General features: G+C 55.1%; 4 protein-coding genes across 5 annotated transcripts in view; all 4 read left to right on the top strand.

Annotated features, from left to right (window-relative positions):
* LOC131565001 (protocadherin gamma-C5-like) overlaps nucleotides 1–18,909 on the top strand; it is a 229,623-nt gene that overhangs the window by 92,233 nt on the left and 118,481 nt on the right. The gene's annotated exons all lie outside the window — the stretch shown is intronic.
* LOC131564933 (protocadherin gamma-A10-like) lies at nucleotides 1,759–10,618 on the top strand. The gene is made up of 5 exons (XM_058815552.1): nucleotides 1,759–4,227; nucleotides 4,315–4,368; nucleotides 8,821–9,020; nucleotides 9,157–9,230; nucleotides 10,380–10,618. The coding sequence occupies exons 1-5, from the start codon at nucleotides 1,789–1,791 to the stop codon at nucleotides 10,616–10,618; spliced, it is 3,006 nt and encodes a 1,001-aa protein (XP_058671535.1). The 5' UTR covers nucleotides 1,759–1,788.
* On the top strand, nucleotides 10,708–13,191 carry LOC131564932 (protocadherin gamma-B5-like). Its single transcript, XM_058815551.1, has one exon. The coding sequence runs from the start codon at nucleotides 10,708–10,710 to the stop codon at nucleotides 13,189–13,191; it is 2,484 nt and encodes an 827-aa protein (XP_058671534.1).
* LOC131564931 (protocadherin gamma-A10-like) lies at nucleotides 15,135–18,364 on the top strand. Its single transcript, XM_058815550.1, has 2 exons — nucleotides 15,135–17,603; nucleotides 18,293–18,364. Exons 1-2 carry the CDS (start codon nucleotides 15,165–15,167, stop codon nucleotides 18,362–18,364), a joined length of 2,511 nt encoding a protein of 836 aa, XP_058671533.1. The 5' UTR covers nucleotides 15,135–15,164.

Genomic DNA, 18,909 nt, shown 5'->3' with positions numbered 1-18,909 from the left:
TTTCTCCTTGTTTCCCGGAGTTTTGTTTATGTGAGTTGCACTGTCCTGTCTCCATGACGGACTGAATTAACGGGTTTTTCCCCCTTCATGGCGCGCCGGAAATACTTGGTTCTGATTTGGTCATGGGTTCAGCTTGAGCGCGAGATTTTGTCTTCAGCACTCGAGCTCTCTCAATTAGAATGTGTTATCAACATTGAAAGCAGTTCAGTAATCTGTGAATGGAGAAAGGCTGATTCTGCATGAAGGAGTCTGGGGAAAAAAATAAGAGCACCGACATCTGGTGTTGAAGATTTTTTTTTTTTCCTGACTGATTTGTTCAGAAAGGGTTTGCTTGGAGCTCGTGTATAGCTCTTCCCTAACCCCTTCGGTAAAATTTGTTTTGTCCCTGTTTGATTTAGAAAGGAAACGAATATGGATAGTTCCTTTGAGTGTTTTTTCTGAGTGATAGAAGAGATTGTCCCCCGCTTTAGGGGGAAATGCAGTAGCGAGGCTAGATGGCTTCGTTTATGCATCCTGGCTTGCAGTTCACTCTGTTTGCTCTTCATGATCTTTATTTCGTACACTGGTGAGAGTGCTGAAAGATTTCCGCTTCAGAGATTGTTATTCTTCTATCCTCTTTGCACAAAGATTTTGGGGGTTTTAGTAGATGTCAAATATATCGAGAAAGCAAATTTTTGCGATTCTGTTTACTAGGATAAACATCTGATATACGAAGGGATCACGTATTAGGGAGATTGGCCACAGGAGGGTTCAGGCACTTGAATCAAGCCCATTTGGACGTTGATTAGTGGTCAGAAGAGTTTCAAGTGTTGTACTTTTGTTCTACGGTCCCATATATATTTTCTTGAGGGCATATCGCATCACGGTCATTAAGAAATACTTATGTGACTAGATTACTAATGAGCTTTAGTGCTTCACACATTGCTTTTAGAAAAAAAAAAAAAAAAGGGAAAGCTACAATGATTGGACCAAATGTAAAACTGTATAAAGTAAGGAAAAACTAGGCATCTCTTGGGAAAGGATATCAAATATTTCAAGTCCTGAAAGATTACCGAGAGAGTTTCAGCTGCATCTTTATTTGTACTTATAATTGAATCCTGTAAAAATTAACCCCTGACTTCAAGCAGCATGCAATTGCTTTCGTCCTGCTTGTGTTAATAAACCTGATAGCTCTGTTTGTTCGGGATATGGTATCATCCCTTTTTCTCTATGCGAGCCTGTTGTTGAAGGTGCTTTTGAACAAAAAGGATAAGATTAATATGGGTAAAATATGTATTTTAGTTTACGTATAATGACATTTGGAAATTATGATATTCCCGTTCGGTTAAAGAACCACGCCCATGGAATGCCTCTCCCTTCTCCCGGTGGTGATACCCTGGAGGATGAAAGCAGAGATGGGCTGGAGAAATGCGGATGCAGGAGATCGGCGCTGGACGCAAAGCGACATCTCGGTGGCGACCGTGCCCGGTATGGAGCGAGGCAGAGCGGGCAGCGCCGGGCAGCACTCGGTGCCTGCAGTGCCGGGAGGAGGCTGCGGGCGCCGCTGTTGACCGAGAGGAGCGAGAGGAAGCTCGGAGCGCTACCGGCAGCCCCGCCCGCTGCGGATCGGCTCACTCGGTTGCTCTCTCCTCTGCCCGAACCTGCGGTCCCCGATCGTCCCCGCGGTGCTGGTCCATTCTGGAGCCAGGCGGAGGCACCGGCAGCTGCGCTCGGTGCAGAAGCTGAGAGCATTGAGTGGCAGCGGGATTGGATCGGCGGTGCTGCGGTGCCGGCGGAGCGGCGGCCGAGATGTGCGCGGCGGGGAGGCGCTGGGGCCGGCGGCAGCGAGCTCTGCTCTGGGCCGTGCTGCTGGCGGCGTGGGAGGCGGCGTGGGGGCAGCTGCGCTACTCGGTGCCCGAGGAGATGCCCAAGGGCTCGTTCGTGGGCGACGTGGCCAAGGACCTGGGGCTGCAGCTGCCGGAGATCCGAGACCGCGGCGTCCGCGTTGTCTCTCAAGGTAGTGAACAGTATTTCGTTCTGCACGGGAAGACGGGACATTTAGTGACGGCAGAGAGGATCGACAGAGAGCAGCTGTGCGAGAGTGAACAGCAATGCGTGCTGCGCTGTGAGCTGATAGTGGAGGGACAGATGCAGGTTTATGTAATCGAGGTGGAAATCACGGATATTAATGACAACGCGCCTTACTTCAGAGAGGCAGAAAAAAAATTGAGAGTGAGCGAAACGACAGCTCCGGGGTCGCGATTTCCCCTGCCAGACGCTCACGACCCAGACTCGGGCCGAAATTCTCTGCAGAGCTACGAGCTGAGCGGTGACGAGCACTTCTCGCTGGCCGTGCAGGCGGGCCCCGGCGGCGATCAGCGTCCCGAGCTGGTGCTGGCGAAGGCGCTGGACCGGGAGGAGGCGGCGTTTCACGAGCTGGTGCTGAGGGCGATGGACGGCGGCGATCCGGCACGGACGGGCACGGCTCGGATCCGCGTGACGGTGCTGGACGCGAACGACAACGCGCCCGTGTTCAGCCAGGCGGAGTACACGGTGCGTGTGCCCGAGGACGTGCCCGTGGGCTCAGTTCTCGTCACTGTCACTGCCACCGACAGGGACGAGGGGCTGAATGGACACGTGAACTACTTGTTCAAGAAAATCACAGAGAAAGCCTCAGAGATTTTCCAGTTAGACGTTGACACAGGAGATATCACACTACTACGGAGCCTAGACTTCGAGGAACGCTATTCCTACGAACTGGAGGTGCAAGCACATGACGGGGGAGACCTTTCTGACACTGCCAAACTTATAGTTACCGTAACAGATGTGAACGACAATGCCCCGGAACTCACAGTGTCGTCGGCGCTAAGTGAGATCTCGGAGGATGCCCCGGCAGGGACGGTGGTCGCCCTGCTGCACGTGCAGGACCCGGACTCTGGAGCGAAAGGTGAGGTTCGGTGCTCGCTCGAAAAGGATGTCCCGTTCCGACTGGAGAAATCGTTTGATGACTACTACCGCGTGGTGACAGCGAGAGAGCTGGACCGGGAGCAGGTGTCGGAGTACAACGTGACGGTGCGGGCGGCCGACGGCGGGTCGCCGTCGCTGCAGAGCAGCGCGGTGCTGGCGCTGCGGGTGCTGGACGTGAACGACAACGCGCCGGTGTTCTTGGAGGAGCGCTACAGCGCGCGGCTGGCGGAGAACAACGCGGCGGGCGCGCTGGTGCTGACGGTGCGCGCCACGGACGCGGACTGGGGGCAGAACGCGCGCGTGCGCTACCGGCTGGCGGAGGGGCGGGTGCGGGGCGCGCCGCTGTCGTCGTACGTGTCGGTGCAGGCGGAGACGGGCGCGCTGTACGCGCTGCGCTCCTTGGACTACGAGCAGCTGCGCGAGCTGCAGCTGTGCGTGCGGGCGGAGGACGGCGGCGCGCCGGCGCTGAGCAGCAACGTGTCGGTGCGGCTGCAGATCGTGGACGAGAACGACAACGCGCCGGAGGTGCTGTACCCGCCGGCGGCCGCGGCGGCGGCGTGGTCGGGCGTGGAGCTGGCGCCGCGGCGGTCGGAGGCCGGCGCGCTGGTGGCCAAGGTGGTGGCGGTGGACGCGGACGCGGGGCAGAACGCGTGGCTGTCCTACGAGCTGGCCAAGGCCACGGAGCCGGGGCTGTTCCGCGTGGGGCCGCACAGCGGCGAGGTGCGCACGGCGCGCTCGCCGCTGGCCCGCGACGCGGCGCGTCACAGCCTGGTGGTGCTGGTGCGGGACCACGGGCGGCCGGCGCTGTCGGCCACGGCCACGCTGAGCGTGGTGCTGGCCGAGAGCGTGGCCGAGCTGCTGGCCGAGCTGGGCAGCGCGGCGCACGAGGCGGCGACGCCGGGCGAGCCGGCCGCCAGCCTGACGCGCTGGCTCGTGCTGGCCGTGGCCGCCGTCTCGTGCCTCTTCGTGGCCTTCCTGCTGCTGCTGCTGGCGCTGCGCCTGCGCCGCTGCCACCGCCAGCAGCTGCTGCCGCCGGACAGCGGCGCCTCGCGCGGCGTGCCCGTCTCGCACTTCGTGGGCATCGACGGCGTGCGCGCCTTCCTGCAGTCCTACGCGCACGACGTGTCGCTCACGGCCGACTCGCGCAAGAGCCACCTGCGCTTCTCGGCCGCCAGCTGCTGCGACACCCTCCCGGCCCGGCCGCCGCCCGACGAGCCCGCGCCGCTGCTCGGCGACGAGGACCCGGCCGGCGCCATCCCCTCGGATCCCGCCCCTTCCTCGGTGAGTTCCTCTGTCCAGATTTTCTCCGCGACGCTTTCTCCTGATAGTGCCCTGCCCTTTCCCCGCCGTGTTCTCTGGCTTGGATAGGAGACTTTGACTAAAAGCGTGGTAAAGTTTCCTTTGGTGAAGTTTCGGAGGCTGGTACCCATTTCTGTCATTGTGTGAACCTGGGGTGGGTCCTCCGCGTTCCCGTGTGTGAAGGAGGAAGGAGGGAGAAGGCTGCTGTTGGCAGGCTGTAGTAGGTCGGAGGTTTGGCTATTGATCCGGTTCCAGTTATTGTTTGCCCTATGTCAGGTGACCTGTGTAGAATCTGTCTTGCTCTTAGTATTATATCTTCTTAAGGGATGGATCACGTTATTGAGAAATACAACTTTTTAGGAGGCTCCAGTGTTTTATCAAGAGCACATGTGCCTGAATAGGTAGAATGTGTCTTGAACAAAATGCTGAAGCCTTTGCGTGGAACCTCTCTGCACATTCTTCTCCACATTTATTGTTGTCCATAATACCTAGTGGAGGTCTGCAGGAAGTGTTTGTGTCATCCATGCCTTGGTCTTTGTCTTGAAGAAAGAATTTGGTGAGGCAGCAAGTGGTCCTAGATGATGTATTTCTGTCCTTTATGGGGGTGAAGGATCCTCTCAAAGTTGTGATTCTTTGAAAAGGCTCCGGGCATCGGCATGTGGAGGAGGAAATGGTAGAACTGTTTGGTTGTTTTCTGGTTGTTTTAATGTAGACCTCTGCCATATGGAGCTGCATGAGCCTGGGCTAGAGAATATGTAGCATGGCAAGAGAATTGCCTGGATGGGAAGGGAGAGATTCAAGGCGCAGTGGGAGATACAAGGTGGGCATAATTCCCTTTGAGCAGATATTCACTGACTCTGTGTCTCTTGGAAGACTGCCCAGCTTTTCCTTTCAGACCTACGAATGCTCTTCACAAAACTCCAGTGAGCAGCAAATGTATCTTCCACAGCACAGAGATGTACAGACAGATGTGTTAAATTGGTGCTGGGAAGAGGAATGGTCTGGGTACTGGGCCTCCACTCTCTCATGTTTTTATGACAGATGGGTGAAAGGACAGCATGGATGGTGTGAAGGGTAGGAAATCTGAGTGCTGTGAGCTGTGTGTGAATGTCTGCTGAAAGACTCAGCGGAATGTTTTCCTCCATTCCTTGTCCAGTTTCTATCTCTAGCATGAAGGACTGTGGAGTTCTTCTCCCCAAAGTAGTTGTTTAGAAGATCCATATTCCAGCTGCATGGAGAACCCTGGCAGGTCCTTAATAAGTATTTTTTGGTCATCATAATTGTGTCACTGCAAAACTTAATTTTGTATTTATGGGGTATGGGAATTGCAAGGTGTGTATTCAGTGCCTATAAACAGCATCATCAATCATCTACTCTGAGTTATATAACCCAGAAGTGTGTTGTGAGCTCTTCTTTCCTGCAGGTGTTAACTTTCTGTCTTGCTCTCCTGATCATCTGAAGATGGTTCTTTCATGGTTACAGGCTAAATGAGAGAGACTTCCTTAGAGATGTTTCTTGAGAACATCTCTTTAATAAATGCTTTTTCTTGTCCCATGGCTAGGGTGACATGTCGAATATTATCAATAGCAGTATGAAGATACTGTCTGGGCAAATTTCCTTTTGATGGAGTCTCACTAAATTCTGGAGGTCTCTGTTAACCATGGGAGCTGTGATGCCTTTATGTGGGAGTGTTGGGTTTGTGGTGTGTGAGGAGGGTGTGGCATGTGTGTAGTTGATCCCCGGGGCTATTGCTGGCCTTCTGAAAATGAGTCAGGAGGAGTCTTATGATTTTCATTTGTGTGGTTTGGACTGAAAGGGCCTAGTTTGAGTCCCATATTCCTTTGCATCAAAAGTGATAGTTCCACATGCTTTAAGGAGTCCCTGTGCTGAAGAATGGTGACGTTGCCTTTGAGGTGATACTTGAATGTGTGGGTCTTTGACAGAGCTGGTAATAATTTATGGCATATATGAGATTTCCCACTTGTTCAAATAATTGGCAGGAACAGATGACCTTAATTGTGATGTTTGGGCTCTGAGAAACTGTGCACACAAGTTTTCTTCTAATCATGTCTGTACATAAAATTTGCTGTACTGTTATGTTTGGCCAGAGAGAAGTCTGTGTATGCAGAGACAGGGCTGGTGCTGGAGTTCACTGTGATTCAATTCAAAATGAATTAATGAATTGTGTCCAGTTTTGGTTATCTTGGTATTTGGAAGATGCCCGCAGCTTTGGTTCGAAGCTTTTTCTATCCCTTAGTGTCCAAGGAAATGACAGCCTGGGGCCTGTGGTTTGAGCTCCTGTGTGAGGCCCCTGTGTATTGGCTCCAGTCCAGTTTGCTGGGTTGTGTATATACTGCAGTTGACCCAGTCTGCCATGTGAGGCCATGATTGATACTCTTCTGGCATTTTCCCATTCTTGTCTGGGTTCATTTCAGTTCCTTTGGATAATTTGGTTGGGTTGGGTTGGGTGAGGTAGGTTTGGGTTGGTTGGTTTGCTTGTGTTTTTGTTAAGGAGTAAAGCTGAATTTGTCTGGCCATCTTGCAAACTCCAAAACACATAATTATCCAGTAGGGATTGTATCTCTCATGCATCCCTTGAAGCTGTCCATGTAGTCATATTATCGTAGAAACACAGAATCATAGAATGGTTTGTGTTGCAAAGGACCTTAAGGATCATCTTGTTCCAGCTGCTCTGCCATGGGCAGGGACATCTTCCACCAGAGCAGGTGGCTCAGAGCCCCAGCCAGCCTGGCCTTGAATATTTCATTCAACAAATACAACTTCATGAATGGATGTTTCCCCAAGGTGTTGTTTTTCTCTGTGGCCAACATGGAACCAAAATTGTGGTTGGTGTTGATGTGTAAACTGAAGGCTGCAAATGCAGAGTGAGGAGGGTGAGAGCTCAGTTCTGTGCCAGGCAAATGGGAGACTCAGTGTGGGTGTGGCAGAGAAATGGTTGGATTTGATGCTTGGTGCCAAAGTCAGTGCCATTGTTGTTCTGATTCTGGTGTCCCTGTCATGAAAGACAATGTCAGTCCTCCAAGGGTAATGTTTTCCACAGTAACTTTTCATGTTGAACATAATTCTTGGCTGGATGAGCTAATTAATCCTCTGTGAAACCTCGATTATCCATCTGTATATCTGTGGCACAGTGTGATAAAGAGTTTCTTCAGAATTGTAATTACACTTTCATTCAGGGCTTTGTCTTTAGGAAGGTTGCAGCTGATTTTCACATTCCAGGTCACTGTTTTAAATAGGAGACAGTGACTGTGGTTTTTCATCACATGCTTACTCCAGTCATTTTAGATTGAACAGTGTGTAGGGGCTATGAAGCAGAAGCAAGAAGAGAATCTGTTGTAATTTGTCAGAAAATTTGCCTTGAGAAAGAGGCCAATGAGAAGCTTTTTAGAAAGATGTGTTTATAACTGTGCAAGGTGAGCAGGCCATGCAGTAGAAATAGTTACCGAGGAGAGGACTCGTTCTTCAAATGAACCTGCTGTATTATTGTCCCATCTAAGTCCTGAAGGCCACACACTTGCAGCTTCTCAGTGACTTCCAGGTGCTCTCAGGTATGAATTTTAAGGCCTGAAATAAAGGCCTAGAAGACTTGACACTGGGCATCTCTGACTCCTTGTTGTCTTCTAATGCTTCCTTGCCTGAACTGATTCATGTTTTGGGGTGTTTTGTGGGTTTTTCGGTTTGTTTCATTTCCCTTGATTTACTCAGTATTTGGGTATAATTATTATGAACAATCCACCTTTTTTTGAATAATGTATGGTGTTTTAATGTCCCTTGCTCTTGTTGCAGTGGGAGTGGAAGGAAGGAGATATTGGAGTGACTTATCTTCTTTTTCCTGTTGGGAGAAATACATGGAAATATGACTTTAGTAGACTTTGCCTCTCTGTGGAACAGAGCATGTGATAAGGATGGGGAGAAGATTCCATTAAAGCAAATGGTTTCATAAGCTATTCTCAGTTACATGACTACTGATTTTTTATTAAGATTATTTATCATTTGTGTGCTCTAGAATCCTTCAGTTCCTTATCATAATGGTGGTGAGCAGACAATTGTCCCTCCCTGCTGGGTGTGCCTGCAGAGCATTATCATCTAATGATGGATTTGAGCAGTGAGGAGATGGCCACAAGGAAAACCTTACAGTGGCCTGGCATGGTAGAAAAAGCAGAGAGGGGAGCTCTGTGTGTGAGGCTGGAGAAGAACTGGGTGATTGCCTTGCTTGTCACATGTCACAGATAACACCAGGCTGTGCCTGATGGAGTCCAGGGTGATTTGAGTTGCTTCTGTAGAGCAAGGCAGACCTACAAAATGTTATTGCATCTGTCCATTTCCATGTGTTTCTGACTCTTGCAGTGCTTGTTGTGATGAGCTCAGGCTCAGGGTGTCTGATCTCATGTGGAAGGTCTCCTCTGCGCCAGCTGACCAAGTGCAGGTGCAGCTCCCACACACACCTGGGCTGTTTCCAGGTGCACAGAGGAAGGGTTTCACAAGCACTCCTGGTGTGCTCAGCCAGGAACATTTTGTCTGTGGTGTAATCATGCAGGATGATCTCTGCTGCAGCTGTCCAAGTGCAGAGTGACCACCCAGCCCAGCCAAGGTTTCCATGGACAGAGCAGGGCCCAGTGGGAGAAGGTGTGCAGTGTCCCCCAGGCCATCACCCAGAGGAACCTGCTGGGCAATCAGCTGGAGGCTGTCAAATGGCTGAGGAACAGGCTGGAGAGTCACCTGCAGGGAGTTCCAGACAGTGGCTCCATGTCCAGGTGCAAAGCAGTGACTTGTGCTGTCCCTGCAGGGCCCTGACTGGGCCCAGTTCTGTTCAGCACCTGCATGGCCAATGGGATTGAGGCACCTTCAGGCAATTTGCAGCTGACACCGATTGGAGCTGATTCACTGCAGGGCAGAGATGGCAGCCAGGGATGGGCTGGAGAAGTGGACCTGTGCAGCCATCATGAAATGGATCAAAGTGCAAGGTCCTGCAGCTGGGGTGGGGCAATCCCCAGTTGAAACAGAGAGTGGGGGATAGGGAAGAGCTTTGCAGAGAATGCTTTGGGTTATTGGTGGGTGATGAGGTGGGCCATGGGCTGCCCATGGGCACCTGCTGCTGGAATTGTGTCCTGCACTGCATGACAAGCACTCTGCCTGGCAGGTCGAGCGAATTCTTTCCCTCCTCTAAACTCTTTCTGTCAGAGCAGAGACTGCATGGAGATCTTTGGCCAGTATCCCAAATAGGCTAGAGTTCCCAGAAGGATAATGGAAGTGGTCTGAGAGCTGGAACATTTCTATTATGATGAAGGGCTGAAGGAGTGTAGGTCTTGCAGCATACAGAAATGATGCCTGTGTGTAGACTTATCACTGTATTTTTGCTGTTTCTTTTTGAGCTTATAAGAAATATGGACAGAGCTCTTTTTATGAGTGCCAGTGGTCATAAGACACCATTCAAATGTCTTTAAGTAAAAGAAAGGAGGTTTTGATTGAGAGAAAACTTTCCGGTGTGAGTGGTTTGGAAATAGAATATATTGCCAAGAAAAGTTTTTGGTATACACCAAATGTTCAAGTCTAGCATGTTCTTGCCCATGGGAGTGGTATGAATTTAATGACCTTTAAAAAAAAGTTTAAATTGGAAGTGTGAAACATTGTTTTGCTCTATGAAGGACTTAGTGTTCCTTTGTGCTTTCCATTGTCAGATGCTCAGATAGGGATGAATGAAACAACTCAGATGAAGCAACTTTAATGAGTCAGAAACGAAAGAGTAAACGTTATTCTGCCTTCTTGGCACAGGGGATAGTCACATTGCTTTAGGCTGATCTATATCTCATATTAAATATTTCTCAAGTAATTAATAAGAATTCAAGACGTGACAGAGCGAAAAAGCTCTCGAAGTCATCCCTATATTATCGGTTATTGCTGATGTAAATGGGCTGTGATGTTATTAGGAGCAGCTTAAATCCATTACTTAGTGGGGCGCCGTGGATATTTGCATGTGACTGTTCACTGTGACTGAAAAGAATGCATTAAAAGCGCCCGCCAGCACAAGTCGTAGTAACGACTTGGAGTGGAATTAAGCAGGAGCTGCCGCTCTCGGTGTTTTTGGTCGGGGAGAGCCCCCGGGGCCGGTGCAGCCGCTGAGCCCCGCCCAAAGCCGGGCGCCCTCGAGCGCGGCCGTGCGGCGGCTGCAGTGTCGCGGCGGCGCCTCCGGGTGTCGCTGTTGGCCGCCGCCGAGCGCCGCTGGAGCCGCCGCCGCCGCAACGTCCTGCCCCCGCAGGCTGCTCGCTCGCCCGGCGCCGGCCGCAGCGGCAGCGGCACCGACAGCAGCAGCGGCGGCGGCGAGAGGCGGCCCGAGCGGTGTGGGTGGCTTTGAGCGGTGTCTGTTGTGGGCGGCGAGAGCGGCTGGAAGGGAGGCAGGGCAGCGGCAGGAGGCAGGAGCGCGGCGAGCGCAGCGGGCAGAGAATGGCGGTGAGGCGGCGGCAGAGGCTTGGGCCGGGCGGCGGGCGAGCGCTGCTGACCGCGCTGCTGCTGCTGCTGTGCGTGTGGTGCCGGGCGGCGGCCGAGCGGGTCCGCTACGCCATCGCCGAGGAGCTGGGCAGAGGCTCGCTCGTGGGGCCGCTGGCGCGGGACCTGGGGCTCAGCGCGGACGAGCTGCCGGCGCGCAAGCTGCGGCTGACGGAGGAGAAGCAATACTTCACGGTGAATGAGGAGAACGGGAACCTGTACGTGAACGAGAGGCTGGACCGGGAGGAGATGTGCGGCGAGTCGGCGACCTGCTCTGTCAGCTTCGAGGCGCTGGTGCACAACCCACTGAACATTTTCCACGTTGAGGTGTCCATTGAGGACGTAAATGACAATTCCCCGATATTCAGCAAGGCTGTTCTGGACCTCGAGATCGGTGAATGGATCCCTCCCGGTGCTCGGTTTCCGCTGGAGATGGCCCGAGATGCAGATGCAGGAAGCAACTCGCTGCTGACTTATCACCTAACCAGCAACCCGTCGTTCTCACTATCAGTACAAGAAAAGCCGGGTGGAAAGAAGCAGCCGGAATTAGTACTGGAGAGAGTGTTGGACCGGGAGAAGCAGAGTTCGCTTGAGTTGGTACTGACAGCGGTGGACGGTGGGGATCCTGCGAGGTCCGGGACTGTCCAGGTTCGCATCAACGTGACGGATTTAAACGACAACACGCCCGTGTTCGGAAAAGCTCTCTACGAGGCGAGAGTGCCAGAGAATTTGCCAGTGGAGACGGTGGTGCTGCGGGTACGGGCGACGGATGCTGACGCAGGCTCTAACGGGCGATTGTCCTACTCCTTTGGCAGCGTCCCCGACTCTGTAAGAGCGTTGTTCACTATCGACAGCGAGAGCGGGGAAGTGAGGACAGTGGGTCCCCTCGATTTCGAGAGACAGAGTAAATACATCTTCACCTTGGAGGCGAAGGACGGAGGCGGGCTCACTGGGCACTGTGAAGTGCAGATAGACGTCACAGACGAGAATGACAACGCGCCCGAGATCACCATTCTGTCACTGTCGAATCCCGTGCCCGAGGATGCCCCGACTGGCACCGTGGTGGCCGTGGTAAAAGTACGGGATCTGGATTCCGGCGAGAACGGTCAGGTGACGTGCGAGCTATCGGGAGAGGCGCCGCTGTCGATCGCGGCTTCGTCGGGCGGCTCGTACAAGGTGGTGACATCGGGCGCGCTGGACCGCGAGCAGGCGTCGGAGCATCGCGTGTCGGTGGTGGCCCGGGACCGGGGCAGGCCGGCGCTGCGGAGCAGCAGGGAGCTGGTGCTGGAGGTGTCGGACGTGAACGACAACGCGCCGGTGTTCGAGGAGGCGGCGTACAGCGCGTACGTGGCGGAGAACAACGCGGCGGGCGCGCTGGTGCTGCGCGTGCAGGCGCGGGACGCGGACGCGGGCGCCAACGGGCGCGTGAGCTACTGGCTGGCGGGCGGCAGCGCGGGCGCGGCGGGCGCGGCGCCGCTCGTGTCGGTGGAGGCGCGGAGCGGCGCGCTGTACGCGCAGCGCTCCTTGGACTACGAGCAGTGCCGCGAGTTCACGGTGGCCGTGCGGGCGCAGGACGGCGGCTCGCCGGCGCGCAGCTCCACGGCCACGGTGCGCGTCTTCGTGCTGGACCGCAACGACAACGCGCCCAGGGTGCTCTGGCCCGCGCCGGCGGCGGCAGCGGGAGAGGCTGCGGGAGGGGCGGCGGCGGCGCCTTTCGAGGTGGTTCCGCGCTCGGCCGAGGCCGGCTACCTGGTGGCCAAGGTGGTGGCGGTGGACGCGGACGCGGGGCGCAACGCGTGGCTGTCGTACGAGCTGGTGCAGGCGTCGGAGCCGGCGCTGTTCCGCGTGGGGCTGCACAGCGGCGAGGTGCGCACGGCGCGCGCCGTGGGCGAGCGGGACGCGGCCAAGCAGCGGCTGGTGGCCGTGGTGAAGGACCACGGGCAGCCGGCGCTGTCGGCCACGGCCACGCTGCACGTGGTGCTGGCCGAGAGCTTGCAGGAGGCGCTGCCGGAGCTGAGCGAGCGGCCGGCGGGCGCCGAGGCGGCGGCGGCGGCCGAGCTGCAGTTCTACCTGGTGCTGGCGCTGGCGCTGCTCTCGGCGCTCTTGGTGCTGAGCGTGGCGCTGGCCGTGCTGGCGCGGCTGCGCCGGGCCGGGCCGCCCGCCGTGCTGCGCTGCCTGGGCGCGCAGCGCTTCTCGCTGGCCGGCGCCGCCTTCCCGGCCGACTTCTGCGAGGGCACCTTGCCCTACTCCTACAACCTGTGCGTGCCGCCGCCCGCCCGCGCCGTGCCCGAGGCCGCTTGGCCGCCGCCGCCGCCGGTGCCCATCCTGTCGGCGGAGGAGCTTCTGGGCGGCGATTCGTGCGAGAAACCGAGCATGAACAGTGACATCGTCGTGGGAGAGCCGCCCGCCAATCCCGACGCACCGCAGGTCTGTAAAGCCTGATGTGCTTCTGTTTCTAAAAGTTCCCGAATTGTCTTCATTGTTTCCCGCGTGTTCTTTGCGCGGTGCCAGTGGGTATTCTCCATCTGTATCTCCACGTAGCAGCGGAAGTTGTTAATTTTTTCTCTGTAACAGCCTGAGCTGACCGGCTTTGGTGATAGCTCTCCTTTAGGCCAGGTGCAGCGTTTCTCACTGTTTCTCCTTGTTTCCCAGAGTCGTGCTTTTATGCCGTGCACTGTCCTGTCTCCGTGACGGACTGAATTTGGATGGGGCAATCCCCCCTTCCTGCAGATCAGGAAGCCCTTGGTTCTTCTTTGGTCACAGGTTCAGCCTCAGGGGCAAGGTTTTGTCTTCAAAACTCGAGCTCTATAAATTTGATTGGGTTAGCTACATGAAAACAGGTTTCTATTCTTTGGAAGGAGACTGGTGATTCTGTATGACGGAATCGAGGGGAAAAAAAAAAAGAGAGAGTACTGACATCTGGTGTTGGAAATATGTCTTTCCTGTCAGATTTGTTCCGAGTATGTGTACTTAGAACTCGTGTATAGCTTTACCCGAACCCGTTCTTTAAAATTTGTTTTTTCCCGATTAGATTTAGGAAGGAAACTAATTTAGAAAGTTCCTTTTACTCTTTTTTTCTGAGTGAAAGCAGAGATTTTCGCCCGTTTTGGGGGGAATGCAGTAGTGCGGCTAGATTGCTCCATTCATGCGTCCGGGTGGCATTTCGCTCTGTTTTCCTCTTCATGATCTTTATTTCGTACAGTGGTGAGAGTGTTTAAAGATTTCTGTTTCAGAGATTGTTATTTTTCTATCATCTGTGCACAAAAATGTTGGGGGTTTTAATAGAAGTCAGGGATATGGAGAGGAGCGGATTTTTGTAGTTCTGTTTACTAGGTTAAACATCTGAGATGCGATGGGATCACATATTAGGGAGATTGGCGAGAGGAGGGTTTAGGCACTTGAATCAAGCCCATTTGCAGATTGATTAGTGGCCAGCAGTGTTCTCCGGTTCCATGATTGTTTTCTTGAGCACATATCATATAAACGTCATTACGAAATACTTAGATGATTGGTTTACTAACGAGCTCCAGTGCTTCACACATTGATTTTAGAACAAAACCCAAATATCTTTCCATGATTTGATTAAATGTAAACCTGTATATACTAAGGAAACACTAGACATCTCTTGGGAAAGGATGTCAAATATTTCAAGTCCTGAAACTTTACTTTGAGAGTTTCAGCATCATTATTTGTACTCATTATTGAATCCTGTAACAATTATCTCCCTAACTTCAAGACGTAGGCAATTGATCTCCTCAGACTTGTGTTAATGAACCTGATATCTCTGTTTCTTCGGGATATGGTATCTTCCCCTATTCTCTCTGAAAGCCTGTTCTTGAAGATGCTTTCGAAGAAAAAGGATAACAATAAAAAAAGGTACAGGGTTAAATATGAAAAATTAATTGTAATTTAAGTATAGTGACATTAGTAAGTAATGAGTTTCCCGTGAGGTTAAAGAAGCCCGCCCGCCGAATGCCTCTGCCTTCCTCCCGATGGTGATACCCTGGAGGATGAAAGCAGAGATGGGCTGGAGAAATGCGGAGGCAGGAGATCGGCGCTGGACGAAAAGCGACATCTCGGTGGCGACCGTGCCCTGTACGGAGCGAGGCAGGGCGGGCAGCGCTGGGCAGCGCTCGGTGCCTGCAGTGCCGGGAGGAGGCTGCGGGCGCCGCTGTTGACCGAGAGGAGCGAGAGGAAGCTCGGAGCGCTACCGGCAGCCCCGCCCGCTGCGGATCGGCTCACTCGGTTGCTCGCTCCCTGCCCGAACCTGCGGTCCCCGATCGTCCCCGCGGTGCTGGTCCATTCTGGAGCCAGGCGGAGGCACCGGCAGCTGCGCTCGGTGCAGGAGCTGAGAGCATTGAGTGGCAGCGGGATTGGATCGGCGGTGCTGCGGTGCCGGCGGAGCGGCGGCCGAGATGTGCTCGGCGGGGAGGCGCTGGGGCCGGCGGCAGCGAGCTCTGCTCTGGGCCGTGCTGCTGGCGGCGTGGGAGGCGGCGTGGGGGCAGCTGCGCTACTCGGTGCCCGAGGAGATGCCCAAGGGCTCGTTCGTGGGCGACGTGGCCAAGGACCTGGGGCTGCAGCTGCCGGAGATCCGAGACCGCGGCGTCCGCGTTGTCTCCCAAGGTAGTGAACAGTATTTCGCTGTACACGGGAAGACGGGACATTTAGTGACGACAGAGAGGATCGACAGAGAGCAGTTGTGCGAGAGTGAGCAGCAATGCGTGCAGCGCTGTGAGCTGATAGTGGAGGGGGAAATGAGGTTTTATAGAATAGAAGTGGAAATCACGGACATAAACGACAACGCTCCGAGCTTCAAGGATATTGAGATGGAAGAGAAAATGAGTGAGACAACAGCCCCGGGGTCGCGATTTCCCCTGCCAGACGCTCGCGACCCGGATTCCGGCCGGAATTCTCTGCAGAGCTACGAGCTGAGCGGTGACGAGCACTTCTCGCTGGCCGTGCAGGCGGGCCCCGGCGGCGATCAGCGTCCCGAGCTGGTGCTGGCGAAGGCGCTGGACCGGGAGGAGGCGGCGTTTCACGAGCTGGTGCTGAGGGCGATGGACGGCGGCGATCCGGCACGGACGGGCACGGCTCGGATCCGCGTGACGGTGCTGGACGCGAACGACAACGCGCCCGTGTTCAGCCAGGCGGAGTACACGGTGCGTGTGCCCGAGGACGTGCCCGTGGGCTCTGTCCTCGTCACCGTCACAGCTACGGACCCCGACGAGGGGCTGTATGGACACGTGAAATACTCGTTAAAGAAAATAACAGAAAAAGCCTCGAAGATATTGCATCTGGACTCTGAGACGGGAGCAATCACTCTGGGACGAAGCCTGGACTTCGAGGAAGGTGACTCTTACGAACTGGAGGTGCAGGCACGGGACGGGGGAGGCTTTTTCGACACTGCCAAAGTCGCGATCACCGTCACAGACATAAATGATAACACTCCGGTGATTTCTTTACGGTCAGCTCTAAGTGAGATTTCTGAGGACGCTCCTACGGGGACAGTGGTAGCCCTGCTGCACGTACATGATCGGGACTCGGGAGCCAACGGCGAGGTGCGCTGCTCGCTTGACAAGGACATCCCGTTCCGGCTGGAGAAGTCCTATGAAGACTACTACCGTGTGGTGACAGCGAGAGAGCTGGACCGGGAGCAGGTGTCGGAGTACAACGTGACGGTGCGGGCGGCCGACGGCGGGTCGCCGTCGCTGCAGAGCAGCGCGGTGCTGGCGCTGCGGGTGCTGGACGTGAACGACAACGCGCCGGTGTTCTTGGAGGAGCGCTACAGCGCGCGGCTGGCGGAGAACAACGCGGCGGGCGCGCTGGTGCTGACGGTGCGCGCCACGGACGCGGACTGGGGGCAGAACGCGCGCGTGCGCTACCGGCTGGCGGAGGGGCGGGTGCGGGGCGCGCCGCTGTCGTCGTACGTGTCGGTGCAGGCGGAGACGGGCGCGCTGTACGCGCTGCGCTCCTTGGACTACGAGCAGCTGCGCGAGCTGCAGCTGTGCGTGCGGGCGGAGGACGGCGGCGCGCCGGCGCTGAGCAGCAACGTGTCGGTGCGGCTGCAGATCGTGGACGAGAACGACAACGCGCCGCAGGTGCTGTACCCGCCGGCGGCCGCGGCGGCGGCGTGGTCGGGCGTGGAGCTGGCGCCGCGGCGGTCGGAGGCCGGCGCGCTGGTGGCCAAGGTGGTGGCGGTGGACGCGGACGCGGGGCAGAACGCGTGGCTGTCCTACGAGCTGGCCAAGGCCACGGAGCCGGGGCTGTTCCGCGTGGGGCCGCACAGCGGCGAGGTGCGCACGGCGCGCTCGCCGCTGGCCCGCGACGCGGCGCGCCACAGCCTGGTGGTGCTGGTGCGGGACCACGGGCGGCCGGCGCTGTCGGCCACGGCCACGCTGAGCGTGGTGCTGGCCGAGAGCGTGGCCGAGCTGCTGGCCGAGCTGGGCAGCGCGGCGCACGAGGCGGCGGCGCCGGGCGAGCCGGCCGCCAGCCTGACGCGCTGGCTCGTGCTGGCCGTGGCCGCCGTCTCGTGCCTCTTCGTGGCCTTCCTGCTGCTGCTGCTGGCGCTGCGCCTGCGCCGCTGCCACCGCCAGCAGCTGCTGCCGCCGGACAGCGGCGCCTCGCGCGGCGTGCCCGTCTCGCACTTCGTGGGCATCGACGGCGTGCGCGCCTTCCTGCAGTCCTACGCGCACGACGTGTCGCTCACGGCCGACTCGCGCAAGAGCCACCTGCGCTTCTCGGCCGCCAGCTGCTGCGACACCCTCCCGGCCCGGCCGCCGCCCGACGAGCCCGCGCCGCTGCTCGGGGACGGGGACCCGGCCGGCGCCCTGCCCGCGGACCCGGCCTCTGTCCCGGTGAGTCCCGCCTACACGAAGGTGAAATTTCGCTCAGCGTTGCTATGGTTCGTCTTGCTACCAGGGTGTTGGACATTTAATCTCTTTTTGGAGGAGATAAAAGTGGCGTGTTTCCCGCCCTCGTTGTTTTCTCGAGTCTCTGATTTTCATCCTCTGCCAGCTCCTTTCTGGTGTTGTCTTATCCATATAATACTGCTTTCCTCTCCATATTAGCTCTTCTGAAGAGATGTATTTTCCGGTAAGGGAATTTCCCCTTATTAGCGAATCAGTTGTCTTCCCGACTGCCGTTGTGGTCGAGTGGCATGACATCCTCTTGAATGAGATGCTGACAGTGTTTTTATTCCTCTCAGACTTTAGTTTTTCTCATGTTCATCCAGCGTGCAAATTCTATCCTTGCTTTCATCTCTGTTCTGATCTATTTGGATCTTTTGGCGGATTGCATCTAGTTACATATTAATGGCCTCTGGGGGAAATAGCAGAGATGGTTTGCTGATTCCATGTCTTACTAACTGGTTTATTAAGTATGCGTGTGCGTTGGCTTGAAAGTTCTTCTTATGGCAAGAGCTGTAGTAGAGGAGAAGGGGACAGATTCAAGTTACAGTGACAAGGTGAGGAGGGGGAGCAATGTCCTTGTGCAGATTGTCACCATCTTAACCTCTTCTAGAAGACTTCCCCTTTTTGCCCTCCAGAAGTTGGAGATTTCCTTACAGTTCTCTATTGACCAAACAGATGTATCTTCCACCTTCCTTACAGAGATGTAAAGATATCTGTGTGTGTGAAGTCCATGGTGTGATGGTGCATGTTGAAGAGCATTGCCTAGGTCAGAGGGCCACGTTCTGTCTTCTCAAAGAGGCTTGACTGGAAGATTTTATTCCAGCTGTATTGGGAGCCCTGGGTGGTCCTTCCTATGTATTTGCAGGTTGATGTGGTGTTAGTTACTAATAGCTGAATTATGCAATTATAGCAATTGCCCAAATGTGAGCTTTGGGAAGGGGCTACTCTGTATTCATTCCCTGCTAAAGACTGAGATTACGTCTCTACTCGAAGTGCCATAATCCAGAGGAGTTGGTTCTGACCTCTCATTTTCTGCATGCTTTGTTGTTATGTGCTAATAAGTAAAATGAGTCTGAAGGTGTCTTATTTTTGGATATCACACTGCTCATGACCTGACTGGTCAAGCAATGGTTCATCAGTCTGCTTCCTTGTAGGGTGATATTTCCTGTCAGTGGCAGTTACTGAGTGTCAGCACACAGGGAAGGTCAAGGTTTGAGAGTAACCTATATTCCAAGTTTCACAGTATGCTGAA

The sequence above is a fragment of the Ammospiza caudacuta genome, chromosome 16, assembly GCF_027887145.1.
Source record: "Ammospiza caudacuta isolate bAmmCau1 chromosome 16, bAmmCau1.pri, whole genome shotgun sequence".
NCBI classification, from domain to species: Eukaryota; Metazoa; Chordata; class Aves; order Passeriformes; family Passerellidae; genus Ammospiza; species Ammospiza caudacuta.
This window is presented reverse-complemented; position numbering and strand designations above follow the sequence as displayed.

Excerpts from the sequence above, each read along its gene's own strand:
- LOC131564933 (XM_058815552.1), top strand. The coding sequence starts at position 1,789 with ATGTGCGCGGCGGGGAGGCGCTGGGGCCGGCGGCAGCGAGCTCTGCTC. Across the intron at positions 4,369-8,820 it reads TGGTGAAGTTTCGGAGGCTG|CTGTCCAAGTGCAGAGTGAC; the intron begins GTACCCATTTCT and ends TCTCTGCTGCAG. Across the intron at positions 9,231-10,379 it reads GAAATGGATCAAAGTGCAAG|CCGCTGAGCCCCGCCCAAAG; the intron begins GTCCTGCAGCTG and ends GGGCCGGTGCAG.
- LOC131564932 (XM_058815551.1), top strand. The coding sequence starts at position 10,708 with ATGGCGGTGAGGCGGCGGCAGAGGCTTGGGCCGGGCGGCGGGCGAGCG.
- LOC131564931 (XM_058815550.1), top strand. The coding sequence starts at position 15,165 with ATGTGCTCGGCGGGGAGGCGCTGGGGCCGGCGGCAGCGAGCTCTGCTC. Across the intron at positions 17,604-18,292 it reads CGGACCCGGCCTCTGTCCCG|AAGTTGGAGATTTCCTTACA; the intron begins GTGAGTCCCGCC and ends TTTGCCCTCCAG.